Source organism: Apostichopus japonicus, chromosome 4 (assembly GCF_037975245.1).
Source record: "Apostichopus japonicus isolate 1M-3 chromosome 4, ASM3797524v1, whole genome shotgun sequence".
NCBI classification, from domain to species: domain Eukaryota; kingdom Metazoa; phylum Echinodermata; class Holothuroidea; order Aspidochirotida; family Stichopodidae; genus Apostichopus; species Apostichopus japonicus.
This window is the reverse complement of record NC_092564.1, coordinates 20212103-20231357: the sequence shown is the minus strand read 5'-3', so window position 1 is coordinate 20231357 and position 19255 is coordinate 20212103. Positions and strand designations below refer to the sequence as shown.

Sequence of the window (19255 nt, the reverse complement as noted above, 5' to 3'; positions counted from 1 at the left end):
CATTCTGTGCTTATCACCAAATCATATTGCTTTTTATTTCAGTGTTTTTTTGTAAGAAAAATGACTTGTTTCCTTACAAGTGACTTACTTGTAGAACACTTACAACACTTGTAGAACACTTGTAGGAGACTTACAAGAGAACATTGCATGGGTCACGCTATTATAGACGGCCTCGAAGGAACTCGTTCCATTTGATTTAAAATCAATAAGAAAGATATATGGATACAATTGAACTATTGTGTTCAAAAGTACATCCTTTGTATTATTCATACAGCAGCAGAAGTAGTAGATAATCTGTGGCTCAAGGCCACGCTATGACAACATCTTCTACAAAGGTTGACATATCTGAACTACAATGGATATAGTTTGCTAAATATAATTTTGTGATGACCTATAAAATGGTCAAAATATGTTAAGCTCAGTTTCATATCAAAACCTTGCTGGTATATGAAAACGGGGAAAAGCTTAACGTTTGAAATAAACGCGCAGCGTTCACCAATGTACTACCTTCCTCGATGTAAAAATGATCCAGTTGTGTCGTGCCTTACATTCGTCTGTCAATTTCAAAACAACCTGCAGTATTAAACCACAGTGTATTAAAGCGTATGTTTTGGCTCTCCTTTTTTTTTTGCTTCAGGCTGTCATCCAACTACTTTGGCATTTCTCATTGATCATCTCCGATTTGAATGTAATTCTGGGTATTACACTCTTAACGAGAGAGACAATTCTAAATCAATTTAAAGATCGCTCTCGTCTCTTCTCTTCGAAGGTTGCGGAGATGATCTGACGGGAAACTCCGGCCAGTTCATGAGCCTCAACTACCCCGAGCCGTACGAACATTCCAGGACATGTGAATGGACCATAACAGTCGAAAACGGTCATTCTATCACACTTTCCATCGAAGACATTGACTTGGAGCAGAGCACCAGTTGTCTCTATGATTCATTGGAGGTGAAGATTGCTAAAAGATTGAAATTAAGCAAACTTAATAGATGAACTGACAAACTGCATGTGATCATGCCCACAGACTAGAGGAATATATAGTTGCAAGGTGTTTTTTGATCTGTTAATATCAGTTTTTTTTTAGCTTCCCAGTTTTTTTAACTCTTTTTTTAACTCTTAAGTTTTAAAACTCTTAAGTTTTTTTCTCGTTCAGAAAAAGCTCTTTCAAACAACTGTTCTTATAAGCACCTCCTGCATCATCAGCAGGAAAACCAAAAAGCATGAATCCTTGAACCCGCTGTCTTTTGGCGAAATTTCTTACGAATTGCAACCATATTTGGAGATCATAAAAAAAGCTCTATGCTCTATGTCAGTTTCTGCATTTACTGTGTGACTTTGACAAGCTGACTTTTGTCAACCGCATGCCTAAAGTTTGTAGTCCAGCCACAGCAGGCATGAGCTTTTTCCGCGAATTCGCGGAATATCAGTGATTTCTTTTCTACCTCGGGGACAAAAAAACTTATTATCCTAACACACTGTAGCATATGCAAACTGGAGTCTATACCGCAATTTTTATTCGTAGAGGCAAACAAAATTCCATCAAAATTAGCCTTGGCAACTAAAGAAAATATTCCAAAATTTGAAGGATGAAAAGACAATGACCTATAAAAAGATCATTTTACAGAAATTACATCAAAGGTTACCTCCAGTGGGCCTATCTGAGGAAGGATTCAAGGGATAAAGCCATCCAAAACAGATTCCATGAGATCATCCATATCTTGAGTAGGGGGGGGGACAAGGTATTGAGATAGGGTTTCCAACACACAGTGTGGAACATTTATTCATCTTTCATATTTAAATAGTGTCAGATTGTTTGCCAATGGAATATCCCTTTGAACAGGTACTGTACTTAAAATGTTACCCACGGTAGCAGGCTCTTCTGAATTAACGAATACAACCCAAATATTTAAACTTTCAAGATAGTCTGAGAATCGTAACCTTACATTACAGAGACTGGCACCACCAGTCATCGGAAAGGTATCACATATTTAACCATTTTTTCCCTTTTACCTACAAGCTGTACATCTATCATTGTGTAGAACCAAACTCTGGGACCTAGCTTACTTAATGGTGTATGTTGGAGGAGGGTGTGGGGGAGTATGGGGGGGTTGTACTAGGGTCGTTTAGTTTTTTTTTTTTAGATTAGGCTCATACGTTGTGACCAGGCCTTGTGTTTTTATTGTTATATCTGGCAGTCTTCTATTTGACAAGCAAGGGGATGGGGGGTAGGAGGGGGGGGGTTATGAGTGAAGAACCCTGCACTTGTTTGCATCTCTGGTACATGGTATCGTTACTTAACAGCTGATTGTATGGCTCCGTTACAACTTACAAATACAGCTTCGTCTTCTCCCATGTCCCTTCCACGTAGTACCGTTGATCCAGGTATAAACACGTTTTATAACAATGAAATGTTGGTTTCATGTCATTTTTTCAATATTGATTGTTTTGAAAATGATCAGATTTACACTGGCTCTGATGACAGTGGCATGCTCCTGGCCCAACTCTGCAATCAGAACGCCCAGAAACAGCAGGTGTCCACCACGGGTAACCAGATGTTCATCAGATTCACCACCGACGAAAATGTGAACGGAGGCGGATTCAACGCTACTTACTTATCTAACCCAGGAGGTTTGTGATTATTCTATCTAGCTAGACAGCTAGAATTTAGTGTATAGTGTTGTTAACTGGTCACAACCCCCCTCCCTCCCCCCGACCCAAGGAAAACAGAAAGAGGGAGTTGCTGATTGCGAGACTGGTAGACTCAATTCGAAGGGGATTAATCACGGTTCATTCATTCATTCATTGCCCCTTAACGACAGCCTCTCCTTCGTTGTTCGAACATGAAAACTCTTATTCTTTTGTGACTGAGATTTGTTAAACTTTTTTGCCTAAGTCATCTATAAATTCAAGCCCCATCAAAGTGGTAGCATCATTGAAATCGAACACACTATTCCTATATTTACTGATAGTGTGGATTTTGTGGGATCGTCGGACAAAGCAGAAACTGAATGCAGCATGGGTACATTTTGCCCACGGTTCCTAATTTTTACTATCACCACGTAGCAGAGATGAAAATGTCAGCTGCTTTAATTCTCTCCAATAGTGATCAATGGTAATGTTATGTAATAGCTGGTCTCTCAGAATTGGGTCTGCCAGTCATGCTATGGAAGTGGTCAAATAGTGGAACTGTTTGAGAGAGATGGAAGCTTAATATATCACTTACCCTTTTTTTTTTGCTTTTTTTTTTGCTGATTCTTTTGTTGTTGCTGATGTTGACATATTTAAATCAGTGTTGCTGTGTACAGTCTTTTCATTATCTTTATACTGAGAGCCCTGCTAGAGTGCATTGCACATGTCTGCCATTACATTTTACCATCTTCATAGCCTCGTATCGCTTGCTTCCATATACGTGCATTTCTCATGTGTAGTTGCTTGGAACAAAACTTATGCCGAATTATATCATCTTCTGCATCTTTGCTCACCCATTTTGCAAGAATCCTGCTATTCAGAATCCCATGATATTTCACGTCATTGATCTACGAAAAGAAAAAAAATTGTGTGTATCTTTTTCTTCTGGAGTGGGGGTGGTGGTTGGTGGATGTGGGTGGTTGGGGCCATTATGAGGGATATGGAAATGGATGAGGATTTGTTTCAGAACATACCATAACTGATATACTCGTTGCATGTGATACGCATGTTTCAATGCTTATAAGATCATACAGTACCACACCTGACGACATTAATGTTCACAATGTGATTTCAAAATTTATCACACAGAGACATCTCCCAGATTTGTTGAATGGTTTGTCTAAAATGAGTATGTGTAGAAAACAGTTATAGTAGATACCTCCACCATATGTATTATCAATCAAATATGTGCCTCTAAAGATCATAGTTCATTTGAAGACAGACATGACTGGTTCAAGGCTCGTTAAGGTATGTCTGGAGTTAATGCCTAATTGGAAGCACCAGATATGTTCAGTGATGATCTTAGCACAAATGAATCACAGGGTAGATGGTTACAAGCGGACTCATCTGTTCTGTTTGGGGGTGGGGGGAGGGGAAGGAGGTGGGGGTTATGTGAGATATGTAAAGTAAGCATTTTCAAAGAGTGTCAGATAAGAGAGTTACCCTGAAGGTGGTAGTCAATTCATAACATTGGGTGTCCATGTTTAAGTACTTCCAACACACTTTGGGGCAACATTTTTTGCGTTCAATGGGTACCCTTTTGCAGCATGCATTTTATCAGTATTTATATCTGCTGCCAAGTTTGCTTCCTTCAAGCCCAACAGCTTCCCTTCACGTATCATACCCTGCATATTCGAAACCATCGAAGGCTGTATCTTGTTAGTTTTATATTGTGTTGTCTTTGAAACTAAACTCAAACGTGGTTTCAATACTTGTGACGTTAAATGTACTGTGATGTATTCTTTTGTTGTGGTTGAAAGAATAGCTAACTTTTGATCTGTGTAACAAATAGATTCTAAGGTTGCCAATTTGAACTATCCAACATGTGCGGACAAGATGTCCATTTTTTAGGAAATGCAGTCGAAACATTTCATCACTCTAACATTCGCTTTCTAGAAGTAGGTTGACAATTTCAAAACTTAATGGATTAATTTTTTCTAAAAAATTGACTTAAGTAGTGTTTTACATAAGTTTGTGGTGCAGGTATAAAGCTTGATGAAATGAGATCAAATTTAGACAAAGACAAAGAAAACAAGGGTTCACTCTGTTTTATCGTTCAGATTTAATCCTCTGGTTTAGAACCATCTCTAATCAAGGTGTATGTTATACATGTATAGACTCAACTCCTCTACATAATTTTCATTTCATAAAAGCTGAATAAAACAAAACAAAGAAACAAGAGAACAGATAATCAAGGATGAAGAAGAAGTAGAAGAAAAAAAACAAAAGAAATTTTCAGTTATGTGAGAAATCTTGAGAGTTATAAAATTGTTGAGCTTTAAATTTGTTAAGCTTTTACATCAATTAGGGAAGGTCGAGTCCTGTTGGGGTTTGAGGTGATATGGTAATCTTTCATTCAATGCTAACATCTTACTCCTTTCAAAGACAACGTTTGTGAACCATAACTTCTTATTATTAGGGACCGAGCAGAATAGAATACACATCAACAGCTTGCTTGAATAGACAAGTTTTAAGTTTACAATTAGAAATACCGATCGAGAAGCAAATTTTGAGATCAGTAGGAAGAGATTTCCACACAGGTGGGCAACAGCAAAAGCCTGCTCACCGAATGTGGTCCAAAAACGAGTGTACTGCAGGAACATTTACCAGAGTTGGAGCGAAGTTGGTGGTTGCGATGTAAGGGAAAGGTGATTTATTTGGTGGGGAGTGGGGGGGGTGGTCGCTGGTATGGACATTTGCTTAACAAGTAATATCTTAGGGGGGATGTAAAGAAAACACCATTGCTGATTTATTATTAAGTAAAAAAATTGTATCTATGCAGAAAACTTGTATCAAATATAGAATTGAGAAGTTGCTTAATTTGTTTCCAAGGAAATGTCAAAACAAACCTGCTTGTAATTTACTTGGATGAAAACAAAAAGACATCACTTTGTTGTTGTGTTTAGTCGTCTCTGCTATTAAGAAAAGACAAAAAAAAAAGAAAAACATAAAAGAAGCGGGGGAAAAAGGCAAAGACTCCCTCCCCAACCCCCCCCCCTCAGTATTACCAATGTAGTGTTGTTGGTAAGACTTGAATACATTCTACCTTTGCATACATTGGGTAATGAAACTTTGCAGCAAATTATTCAGCTTGTCAAAATATATAGCTCCATATATTAAGGGGTGGATGGGGGGGGGGGAAGAATTCATACAATTTGTTTAGCAATTATTGCATGAGCATACTGCATGTTACATCATCAGTTTTTGAACTTTGCATAATTATGCACATTGCAATCTATACTGAATAGTGGTTTTTTATTATTTTATTTTTTTTAAATATTCATAATATATTTTGAAGATGATTATTTCATATTACATGAAGGGAAATGTGATGCACTGTATTTTTTTTTTTTTAATTTTTAAAAGTATTTTGGTACCTTTTTGTAACATTTGTACCAACAGTGAACAGATGTTGCTTATATTCATCCTGTATACTTCATACCTGTTTATTTCGTGTGTGACTTTTGGTACAAATTGTATCAATTTCAAATGTTGCCATATCAAACTGGCATTTTGTAATCAATGGCAAATTTCACCACAGAATATTAAGAACATGTGCTCTATTTTTGCATGTGAAATATAAATTCAACTTTTTTGACTAGTATCCGAGAAATTCATGAAATTGCAGCAGATAGTCTTTTGAAGTGACTACCTTTCTTTATAGTAATTTATATCGACACCAAAATAATTGACATCTCTTATTTGTACCGTAATTTAATTTCAATGAGTCATTTAGGAATTTTTGGATGAAAAGTCGTTTACTTTGTGGAGACATCCGTCATTCCTTAGCAACAACAAGGAATGGCATCGTTTTATTGGTAATTCCGAATTTCCTTATGTGCTGCAATTGTAACTCTTCTCATGACCATTTGGTAAGGAAACCAACCGGGCCAGACTTTTAAGTAGTTTTTAGCCTATACTCCAGCATACTTTTATCTATATTCAAACCATATGTTTACACTCGACCAGTTAAAGTAACGATGTACACAAAATCGAAAATCTATGAATGAAACTTTTTCGTTCTTACCCGACACATCTTCATGGAAACTGCTACCAGTATATCTATTCAAAATGAAACATGGTGAAGACACTTTTCTGAAGTCACGCCTGGTTTTAATGCTATTACATGTTGTTTTAATTCTCCTTCTACGGTCTTGAAATGTCATGTTTTGTTCAGTGTTTTACAATTTGGATAGTCCTTTTATAGACCTCACTCTCGTATTGTCATTACATATATATGTTGTTCGCATAAAACTGCCATTAACCACTTGATCTTCCAGCCACTGCATCTTTCTTTGCCCAGGGACATTCTCAATTTTGCATATTTAACACCTCTTGCCTCTTCATGCATATTCATCACCAACAGATTGCTCTAACACTACAATAAGTACCAAAAATGTGACGAATGTCGCCAAAAACCAGACGTATGTCTGCGTACCAGGTGAGTGTATAATCTCATTGTAGTCTGCCAAATCAATACTTTCATGATGTTTACTTATTCTGTGATGTCAACATGGCGCCCTGATTTCCAAACCCTGAAGTTAATTCCCTTTAAAGTTTTTGTAGTCGATTTTTCCTCAAAGTGTGGTTCGATTGGAATGTTCTCAACTAATATTCGGAAGCCAACAGTCATTTTCTTGGCAGCTTTTATGTTATCTGTACATTACAAAGAAATTTTGCAGCTTCTCTGCCTTGAGAGAGAACTTCACCAATTTTGCGTTTGCCAGATTTGAGTCGTGAAACATCACTGACTAAATTCATACCTTGGATATGCTACAGTATGTTGATTTGGAATGGTTTCCCCATATAATAATTTTTTTTATGATTTTTTTTAATATGCAGTCAGCTTGCGACCGTGAAAAATATCCTTTTCAGAATTTTGCAGAGTTTGGTGTTTTAATTTTATCGTTTTGGTGATGATTTTCGCTTCCCTTTTTCAGGTTGCGGTGGTAATTACTCGACATCTACGGGTGTCATCCACTCGCTGAACTACCCCGACGTCTATCCACACAACTCGGACTGTTCGTGGCTCATCACTGTCGGGCCAGGTTCCAGGGTTGAATTGACCTTCAATGCACTCCACTTGGAAGCAGCTAGCTGTGTGTATGACCATATCAGGGTATTGCACCTTCAGTATACATTTCATTAAAGGAGTATATAGCAGCATGTTTCACATTAATGTTTTTAGATGAGTACCAGCTGGAAGACGTTCAGTGCTCAAAAGAATGTTTATGTACTCGATGAAGATGTTTTATCACTGAAAACTTAAAAAGCGTGACCTTGGGCGAACATAATTTAAGTCTTGATATGTTATAGTTCAAAGAAAGAAGGGGGAAAAATATATATTTTAGTGCTGGTGATGCTTCTGAAGCTGTTTTCAGGATATTCAGCTTTAAAATACCCCCAAAATACTCTGAAATGCACCTTGGTGCAGCTGCCAGGTCTAAAAGTTAACTGGAATTATTAGCATTCCATTTTCGCTCATTTAATAATCAGCAACTTGCGATTGGTGAAAGAGAGATTACTGTTATAGAATTTTTACTTGGCAAACTCCTAAACGACCAAGTAATTAACCTTTTCGTAAAAACTGACAATATTGATGGCCCAAACAATTATGCATGCACACCACACCTTTTTTATTCATATTTTAAAATCAACCAATCAAATCATCTCTATCATGTGACGTCAGACAATAACAAACTGCATGTTTTGCTCATTTTGTATGTTCCATTGATGAACTAGGCCTCTTATATCTGTACTACTAGATGTATTACTGAGCCATGCGTTTTAGCAATTTCCTTAACTTGTGACGATAACTGCCAATCAAAACCTTCCAAAGAGAAGAGGAACAACCTCTTAAAAGACGTACACATATATTCGTTATGCAATTTGATGCTTTTGTTTACATGAACGAGCTAGCTAGCCTAACATGGGAATATCATAGGTATATTATTTGCAGCCTGTACATACTATTAGTGTATTACTAACAAGTAACGTCAGTTGGTGTTATAAGACGTTCTCGAAACGAATCAATCATGGCAAATGCAAGGCGTTTAAATACAGTAAAAAATAGAGTAGACTTAGGCTATGGTCCTAAGGCATTTGGCCTTCGATATAATCTAACGTACAGTATGTCCCAAAAGTTTGGTTAACTCTTCTCAAAATTTCAATTTAATGCGTTGTTCAAAGTGACCAATCAGTGTCCATGTGGGTATTTCTCGGTCAGGTCCGATTGTGATTTACAACCAGTTATAGTCATTGCATGCCGAATGTGAGCTTGAGTTTTTCCTAGAACTGTGATGGTTTTAGTCATGATTTCTCTGTTGATATTGTAAATTTTGTACCTGTGTTAAGTTACATTTTACATATTAAAAAGGTTTAATTTCTATTTGGAAAGCCTGTTAGTGTTGCTAAATAAACAGATCATCTTTTAACAAAACTAGGATATATCGGTTCGTCACTTAATCGGTAGAAAGCTATTCCACGTTACCCTGGAGGGAATATCAATGGCCAACAAGATTTTCGAGCAGCCAATAAGGACAGTTATTTGTCACTGGACTCCTTTTGAGAATCTTTTTTCGAATAAGCATATTACCAAAACTAGTGTACATTATCCTTTATCCTATATTTACCAGCACCCTTGAGCCACTCCTGCCCTAGGCTGTAGCCCCCCTCCCCTACTTTAAACTCGCTCTCTCATCAGGCCGTGGAAAATCTTAAAACTTTCAGAAAGCCATAGCAGGCTTCAGTGTCACTGAAGAATTCTTCCTTTGTGATGCAAACCTGGCCTGCATCATCGGCTATCAAACAGAATTTAAAGCTATTGAGAGATGGTCAATTTTTTGGTGAAAAACCTGTCTACAGACTTTCCCTTCATTTCAATCAATTCTTATGGTTTTGTTTGATGTTCAACAGGTGTATGATGGTGACAGCGTCGACTCCCCTCTTCTTCTGACTGCCTGCGGTAATGCTCTGCCCTCACCCCCCACGTTGTCCTCTACCGATAACGTCATGTTTGTAAGAATGATCTCAGATACCAGCGTGGCTCACACCGGCTTCCAGGCTACTTATGTCACCGGTGAGTAAAAGGGGCAGGGTCCTGTACGTAACCCTCGCTGGGGATCTCTCTCCCTCGGACAATGGTTGCAACCCTCCTCCGTTTAAAGTTGGGTAAACTGCCCCTGCACCGGCACACCATCCCTCAGCCGGTGTCTCCCAGGGGACGGTGATTTGGGGTGCCTGATATTTCTTCAGGATATTCACTGAACGAGGTAACCAGATGGGCCTATTTATGCTTAGATTTGTATCTCAAAGAGTTAGTCCCGAGTATTCGTATTTCTTATTTTGCTTTTAGCCGGACACGGGGTTGACATCTTCAATTCAATTTTTTTTTTTTTTTTTTTTTTTTTGGAGGGGTTTTGCCCTTGTCAAATACCTGTGAGTGTTGTTGTAGTCTAACAAGGGGTATAATTTAAGCTGCATAAAGTTTTGTTGTAATGTATTTTGTGTATGTGTGCGTGTGTGTGTCTTTATCACTGATGAGGTTAGCTAGGGTTAATAGGGTCATTTAATACAAACGGTCAGAATGACCCCCCATGAGTAGTCCAATCATTTTTCGCTAATGAATTGGAGAATGTATTCTTATCGCTTGTGTTGAATGATCACGTTTTGTCGGTCGTTGTGTCTTTTGCGTCTCCGACGGTCTTAGTGCGGCCATTTGCTCTAAGAGTAATTGCACCTGTTTTTAAACCCATCAGCTTGCGGTGGCAGACGAGATGTCACAACGAGTGGATACATCACTTCCCCCAACTACCCTCAGCCCTACACCAGCAACCAAAACTGTTCATGGGTCTTAGAATCGTCGAACCCAAGTAAGTATTTCAAGCTATTTTGCATCATTTATTAGTCGTCTCTGGATGTAATCCGGAAACGGAAGCAATTATGCAAAGATAATGATATTAAGTGATATACTTGTGGCGATGGTTGGAAAAAAGTCTTTTATGCTAACTGTGAAGATCTTCAGTGTGTTGATGTTCTTGCAGTCGACAATGTAGGAAATATCGAAATATCTCCACACAAAATACATTGGGTCTCACCATTGATGACATGACAACCTACATTGGAAGTATCATGTACACAAGTTGCATAATTTGTTTACTGTGAGTACAATCGACACCTAGACAATTTGCCCCTTACTCAGTACATTTGTTGTGTGTGACAATCTCATTCAAAATCTGTATGTAATGTTTCCTAAATCTCTTTTTCCTTTCCAAGGTGTACACATTTAAAGGGTTGATAAATCTGGGAAACTCATGAAATAGTTGCAAACTATGATTGAAGTGTTGCACTTAGCCCTTTTAGCCCTTAATAAAGTTAAACTTTTAATAACAAGCCCATCTATATCATTTGAATAATGGGATGTTCCTCTTTTCAAAGAAGACAATAAAATATTTCAAAAATTTTGCCTCAGGCCACAACAAACCTGTGTTTCATTGTCCTTGTAAGATAATGACAAATTAGGCAGTTACTTCCTGTACATCACCATTGTGCATATAATAAGCTTATGTTTATTCATAAGTAAACCTGGAATTGAGAAAAGACTTGTCAAATGGTCACTCTTTGATAGGATTTTGATGGGAGTACTGTACCTATTTACATGATTTCTAAATGCCTATGAGAGTGATTAGGACAATGTTGTTAAAACCAAACAGGTGTCCATAGACAATTAAGTAAATCTGTTTTATATCACATCAGAAACCGTACTTTCAGGTTTTGTACAACCAAGACTCTCCTCGACTCTCAGTTTATCTCACTCAGTTTATGTTTGTCTAGCGTCCTTCGATCATATGTAATATATTCCTGGCTAATTCTGTCTAATTCCCTTTGTGATTCAAATATGGGAACAAAAATTTGTACTTGAATATACTGATAAAACTTTAATGAAAATGAAGTATTGATGTAGAAAGTATTTGCTCTTTCTTTGAAATAAGTAACACATTTGGCAGAGGATCAACAATGGAAGCGGTCTTTGGTGATTTCTGCGACAAGAACAATGAATTTACAATTTTTGTTGTATTTAATTGTTTCTATTTCTATTAACAGCCGACAGAATAACTGTGACTTTTGTGGCATTGGACCTTGAAACTTCCCCGGATGGGTGCTTTGATTACGTTCAGGTTTCCGATGGTAACCACCCGTTAGCAGCAGTTGGCCCTGAGATATGCGGTACAGCTGTACCTAGTCCAATCACCTCATATGGATCGTCTCTGGTAGTCGACTTCATCAGCGATGGCTCAAATCATGGGTCTGGTTTCAAAATGTTCTATTCCACAGCAGGTTCTGGTAAGTCCATATGTCCGGGTATCTCCCACGGTCATGGAAAAGTCATAGCAGTTAGAGAGTCTGTTCTAGGCAGGCCTGCAAAAGTCATGGGAAAGAGTAAAAATGTCAAAAGTCAAGGGAAAATTCATCAAACAGTGAATTACATTTGTAACCTGTTTCTATGAGCATTATGATTTTATTTTCGTTAAATAATTTCTTCCAATACGGATGTTCTACCAGAAATGCATGGAAGTTCTTCACTTTGTCATGGAATTTGATTTGTCAAGAAAATGTGTGTATCGATCGTATTGAATTAGTATCATATTTGCATATCTGCAAAATGTGCGTATAACTCCGTTTTATGGTTTGGATACAAGAGTCTTTCTATTATTGGGTTCTTCCATTCATACATAGGGAAGAAGGTATTTAACTTGTTGTGATAGGTTGGTACTGTCATGGATGTGATTTTGGTTGGAATGCAAAGCATCAGTTCCTCAGTAATGCCTAATTGCATTTAATGCATTAAGACTCATTCACTTGGTTGTAGACATTAAATTTCAACATAAAAGTAATGTTGATTGATGAAAGGAAATGAAAATCAAACTTACAGTAATGTGGGATGTTAGAGCAGTCAGAGATCTTAGCATTCGTCAGCAAGGTGACTTTTATGGACTGACTGACATCAAGTTGGTCACTAGTGTTCTTTGGTCTTTCAGCATGTGGTGGTGACTACAATGCTGTATCGGGTACCTTCACCAGTCCGGGTTATCCTGACAGTTACTCGCAAGGCACAGAGTGTGTATGGAGATTTACAACCGTACCTGGTAGTCGTTTACAGGTTTCCTTCTTGTAAGTGCTATTGGAGATTCCCTCGGGGATTAAAGGTTTTTGCTCTTCAGAGGGGACCAGGGTGAGGGAGGGGGGGGATTGACTGCAGTGTTGCATTGTGTTCTTTTAACAGTCCAGGTTACTCAGACAGTTAGTCTGAAAGTAAAGAGTGTGCATGGAGATTACCAACAGTACCTGCATGGTTGTCATGGTAGCAATTTACAAATGTCCTTGTAGTAATTATTGAGAGGATATATAGGCTGAATGCATGAATCTGGTTTGGGCCAGGGGAGGATGGGGATGGGGTTGTGGGTACATTGGGCAATAAAATACGTTAGGGTTGTGGGTACATTGGGCAATAAAATATGTTAGGAAGAAATAGCTATGGAAAATGGTTTGCAGTTGTGTAGAAGAGAGCATTTTGCTTGCTAAGGAGCTGATGGTGAATGCACTGTATATAACAAACAATAGACCTAGAGAGCAGCTGATGATGAATTATTTCACTGAATATATTAACAAACAATAGACCAAGCTAAGCTGCTGTTGCAGGTGAATACACTATATATAACAAGTAATAGACCTAGCTTGCATTCCCTTCCTGCTTCTTTTTTTCCCCCTACGTTCTCTTCCAGTCCCTTCCCAACCCCTAAACCCACCCCTCCCTCTCCCATATTCCTGATCCTGCTTTCCCATAATAATGTATAGCTAGACATGCCACTCTTGACAATATTATTGTCACGATGAGGAACCAATTTTTGTGATCAAGACTTGAATATTAACTTGTAATTGAAGGATCTTTGACATCGAAGCCAGCGCCAATTGTTCGACCGACTTCTTAGAGTTTCGGGAAACCGACCAGAATGGAGCCGTATTGAATCGTTTCTGCGGAGATACCGTGCCTTCCACTATGACCTTCTCCTCTGCCGTTTGGATGCGATTCCAGTCAGATGATGCTAGTACTGCTCGTGGCTTTGTCGGTTCCTTCCAGCAAGGTAACTTCACTTTTCTTCGGTTTCACTTTTTTCTATTTTCGGTTTCTCGGTTCCTCTGGGCGATAACGACTGTCGTATCGATCTTAAGGTCAGCCACAAGTTTGACACGCCCGCGCAGATTTTATGGCACTTGTGTGGTTGAAGTGATCGTCAATCGATCGTTTATCGCCTTCAAAAAGGCCTCGCTATTGCTTTACTATCGTCAAGTGGATTGTGCAGGATAATGTACTCTGTCCCTTTTAGCAAGAAAAATATAAGGAAGAGGGATGGCTAGAGGCATTTTTTTTTTTCCATGAACTGTTGAGGAAGTTGATCAGAATTTTTAATTTTAGAGTGATCAGTGAGGAAACTTTTATGTCATTCATATTAACCACTACCCTATTAATAATTAGGTGACCCTGCTTGGACCCTGGTGGGAAATATTGTTATGAAAACAAGCAGCTGTAATAATTAAATATGGTATTGTCTTTATAGTTTGTATTGTTATTGTAAAATTGTCAAGTTTGAAGAATGTCATTAGTTTTATCTCTGTTTTTTTATTACGAACCTATTTTTTGTTGCAAAAGTTTCTTCTTTCTTCTATGTATTTCTATATAATTTGTGTTATTGATTTGTAATTTTTTTTTATTTGTGTAGTTTTTGGAGATGAAGTGACCGGTAGCAGTGGTCAGATTGTCTCGCCAAACTACCCAGGTGTATATCCCAATGATCTTCATGTGACCTGGACAATCACTGTGGAAGATAACTACTACATCAGGCTGAACATCACAGATATACAGATTGAGGCATGCCCATACGACGAGTTAAGAGTGAGTTCTCCAAAATTTACAAACTCGTTCGTCCGTCCGTAGTGAATTGAGATTCCTTAAATCTGTTATTGTCACCCCCACACATAGAGATGGAGGATGATGAAAGCTCTCAGTGGAGACACTAGTCATCCTACCATTGGTGGTGTTATCCACATAGAATAGATGGAGTTAAAGGACACAGAAAACTAAGCCATCGTCAATGTTTAGAGTTTACTGTAATGAAAAGCCTCTATTGCATTTGGGAGATTTTTCCCTGATGTCTAATGCCGTCTACATTGGTCATCCACAGATTTACGATGGGCCCAGCAACCAGAATGGGATTCTTGCGGTCATCTGTGGTTCTTCACAGAACCTTCAGGTCTACACCACAGGCAGCTCTGCGTTCTTGGAGTTTACCACAGATACCAATACAGTGGGTACCGGCTTCAGAATAGGGTGGCAGCAGGTCGATACATTTGTGACGGCAGCACCTCCAGAACTGACCACAGGAATAGACACCACCGGTACGGTTTGCTTTTTGGATGCTGTTTAATCAATCCTAATGGGATACTTTGGTGATTTTGAAGTTGATTGCACGATAAAATTTCTGTTGTGTGGTGAAGATAAGTGTAACAGGTGGAATACAAAGAATAGTCTCAGACACCATCTGTGGTACTGAAGTTGTTTATTGCGGATCTTGACTTTGTTCCCCAACAAACTCCCCTCTTCAAACTCCTTAAATTAGAGGATCAAATCTTCATGAACATGCATGGAAGTTAACAGGTAATTGTGTACATTGAAAATCTACCCTGAGAAGAGCAGGATTGGAATGATAATAATAGATTAAGTTTTAGGATGTTACTGTACCACTAATAACACTAGGCGTTGTGCTTTTCAACAGAGGTTGAAGTTCTTAAAATCCATAAAAACATTCAACTCACAGTAAAATAGAGGGCAGTATTCACAATGACGCCTTATGTGCCTGTTACATAAGAATCATTGATATTTTGCGAATGAATCTGGCAACAGCCTTGTTGATGATGTCATCATAGAAATTGAGCTGTTAATATATTTTTTCCTTCTTTATAATGTTTAAATCCATCTATCCACAGAGAAACGTAATACTAAAATACACAAAAAAAAAAATTGTTAGTATGTACCTCAGTATATCAATCGTAGAAAATGTGGTGGTTATTGGCCATTAAGCTCTTTTCTGGTCAGTTTATGTTTTATCTGTGAAAAAATTGGATCACATTCATTTATGTTTCTCAGCTGTAGAAAACCATGAAAACATGCTTAAGTGTAACACTTGGAATCTGTAGGAAGAACGTGTCTGTCTTCTTTTCTCCTCTAACTATTAAACAATGTAACCTGACGACAGCTTTTCTATTGGTAATTGCCTGTGAGGCCAAATGTTAGGACAGTTAATATATAAATAGAAGCAACCCCAGAGTACTTATAGTCTGTACCAGAAGGAAAACAGCTGTAGCAGACTATGATTGAACTTTTTTTCTGTACTGGATATGTCATTTCAAGGTTCTTGCACAAAACCTACATAAAGTGAATATTTCATTAACTGGTAAAGCCTGGCTTTATTTAGTGCTACTTTAAACTTTCTGGCCAACTGTATTTCAGGACTTTACCTATAAAGAAAGGGGAACCCCCTGGTGTTGTTGAAAGTTTTAGGACACTCAAGATACTTAAATATGCATCTATTAGGTCAATATTGAAATATTACAAAGTTTTTACAAATTACAATAAGGTGACTACTTATGCGGTTACCGTGGTGACCACATCTATTGTTTTTTAAATTCTCAGAGGCCTCCTAGAGCAATGCATGAGTTACAGGCCACAGAGACTGTCAGCTAAACTGTAAGAGGGAAACAGGGTTTCATCATTAGAGTATGGTACAAGAAAGAAAATCAAAATGTCTTTTCTTTGTCGTTTCCATTTCAGTCTGCAACCGGGCATTTACGGCTACAGCGGCCCCTCAGACGTTTACGTCACCCGGTTATCCAGACGGTTATGTGGACGATCTGGACTGCCGATACATCATCACTGCACCACCCACCGGTACCATCATGGTCAACTTGACCGACGTGAATCTGGAAGATAGCATCAATTGTGGCTACGACTACGTCAGGGTTTACGACGGTGAGTGGCCTCCAACCGACATTCATCGTTGGGTTTTAAAAATGAAGTCTTTATAACGGTGATGTGAGTGAAAAATACCACTGTAGCAGTCACATCAACCAGAATCACACATTATAAATAGAAAATTTTTGCATGAGTGTTCCACAAGTGATATTCCAGCTTCCTCCTGAGAAATGGTTCCAGTAGTGCATGGTTATTAGCCACAATATGACAGTGGCAACCCTGATTGTTAAATGCAGTTTTAGGCCAAACCTACTTTTTTTCAGTTGGGATGCATTTATTAGTGGTTTTTCTTTTTGAGTTTTGGAAGATAACAATTTCTGTGGGATATGTATTAACATTCTTTATGACAATCAAACAGAGAAGTATATTTGACATAAGTCAGCAGTCACTACAAATGAACTCTATCAAAGCTGTGAAGTATATGGACCCGACGAGACGGGGTTTGCCATGCTTAACTTACTGTACTTAACAGACATAACTCTCTTTAATGAAAACTATCGTTTTTGTTTAACCCGGACAGGATCTACCGAATCGGATCAGATCTTAGGTTCTTTCTGTGGACGAACATTGATGGAAGTTTTCTCTACCGGTCCCACTGTCATGATAGTCTTCCACTCGGACAGATCTCTCAATGGTGCTGGATTCTCTGTCACTTTCAAACAACGTAAGGCTACATTGGTGTAGAGTTCACGACATCGTAATACGTACCCTGTCAGTCATAAGAAAATGCATAATGAAAAATAACGCTTTTTTTTGGTTTTCATTTTGCATATTCTTTAAAATCTTTGGGGAATCCTTTGCAAGTCACTCACATTTCTACTCGACCGGCAACGTTTTTTCCGTTAACGAAGATGAGATATATGATCAGTACAGAAGAATGGAGAACTCCAGCAATGCCCTAAGTCAACAGGAGGGCGCTGTCATACCCGTCCTTTCTATTTCCTCATAATGTGACAAGCTGCCGTCTCTAAATATCACTGAGAATTCCTTTTAATAAAACCTCTGACGGACACTTCTGGGCAAAGTACTTTCACATTCCTGCAGTAACTACGGCGGTAGTAGAGCTGTTAGGATTGTATGACAGAGCCCTCTGCATAAACACAGAAGAACCCCCCACCCTACAGTATTTGTCTCGTCAAAATACATTTGGAGTTCAGTGAGATCATAACTCACTTGCTAAAAGGTATTCTTTAGCTTGGTCAGTTGCAATATTACAGTGAGCATTTAAACCTCTGCAGATTCTGTTAAAAATTTGCTGAAAATTAGTAACCAAACTAATAAAAAAAAACCAGGGTCTCGATGCCTCTTTGTGCTTTCATATTTGTCTTGTTCGTTTTATTAAGAGTTTCTGGAAGCATTTGTTGGGTGGAATATCATAATTATATTCTTGCCCTTCCCTACCCTCCACCCCCCACTCTATTCGCTAGAGTAAACCTACATCTGGATGTTCCCAATCATGCCATCTTTTTTCTGTGTTATTTTGAAGAATCAATTCCCCCCCCCTCTCCTCCCACAAAGGGTAAGGGGGACCACTCAATTTAGACCAGCCCCTCCTCAATCTATGATGACATCAATCTTCCTTTCTTCAGATAAGATACTGTAACTCTGCCCTTCATCCAATCCCCTGCTCAGTAAATCTTCTTCCCCTTTGCAAATCAGTTTTGTGATCTTGTTTACACACCGCAGATTGTGGAGGTGTGTACAGGATGCAGGACGGTCTCATCACTAGCCCGGGATATCCGACCGGCTATCCGAATGATTTGGATTGTACCTACATCTTGGAGACAACGCCTGGCTCTGCTATTGCATTTGTAGTAAATGACCTGGACCTGGAAGAGAGTGCCTCGTGCATCAAAGATTCATTTCAAGTTAGTGCCGAGGATGACAATTTATAGATTGAAACTTTAACGGTTTTTTTTTTTTTTAATCATTTGGTTTACCGAATGTTCGGACCTTTCCTTCAACCTCTCGTCACGGATAGTCACGATAGCAAGGGCGGCGGAACCGGGGGGCACAGGGGTACGTGCCCCCCCACTTTTCCTCAGGTTAAAAATGTGCCCTTTTTCTACATAAAAATTGAGGTGTCTCAAGTTAGCAAGAGGCTAGGGAACCAGAATGAACACTCGGGAAGGGCCGTTTCCGGCCATCTGAGGGGTTTGTAAAACCAAAAATTTTCTTGTACGCTCCGCGCCAACCGATGGTGGCGCTCCGCTCAGATAGTCGTGAATACATCTTTGCTACGCCCCTGACTTTTAATGAATTTCTGTGGGTCAAACTCAAAGCTATTGCGAATGGAAAAAATTGTTAAGATATAAACAAGAAATAATGTCTAATTCGGAAGATTCCTACACTAGCAACAAGCATGATATCACCTCATTTTGTCTCAAAAGAAAACTTGTTTCCCAATTTGCACATTGGATATTGCAGTACTAGTATGCATATTTTCTTTGAGGGGGGGGGGGGCCTTGATGGAGTGAT

The 19255-nt window shown here is 38.6% G+C and overlaps 1 protein-coding gene across 2 annotated transcripts in view; it reads left to right on the top strand.

Moving 5' to 3' along the window:
• Positions 1-19255, top strand: part of LOC139966762 (cubilin-like) — a 111264-nt gene that overhangs the window by 51662 nt on the left and 40347 nt on the right. Inside the window, exons 28-41 of one of the 2 annotated variants that reach the window (XM_071970102.1) lie at positions 770-951; positions 2463-2631; positions 7058-7132; positions 7632-7810; positions 9607-9769; positions 10449-10562; positions 11794-12033; positions 12729-12861; positions 13633-13832; positions 14469-14641; positions 14931-15144; positions 16577-16774; positions 17298-17441; positions 18464-18645. In XM_071970102.1, coding sequence (XP_071826203.1) covers positions 770-951; positions 2463-2631; positions 7058-7132; positions 7632-7810; positions 9607-9769; positions 10449-10562; positions 11794-12033; positions 12729-12861; positions 13633-13832; positions 14469-14641; positions 14931-15144; positions 16577-16774; positions 17298-17441; positions 18464-18645 — 2366 coding nt within the window. The remainder of the gene's footprint in view (positions 1-769; positions 952-2462; positions 2632-7057; positions 7133-7631; positions 7811-9606; positions 9770-10448; positions 10563-11793; positions 12034-12728; positions 12862-13632; positions 13833-14468; positions 14642-14930; positions 15145-16576; positions 16775-17297; positions 17442-18463; positions 18646-19255) is intronic. The other variant, XM_071970103.1, reaches the window with a different exon arrangement.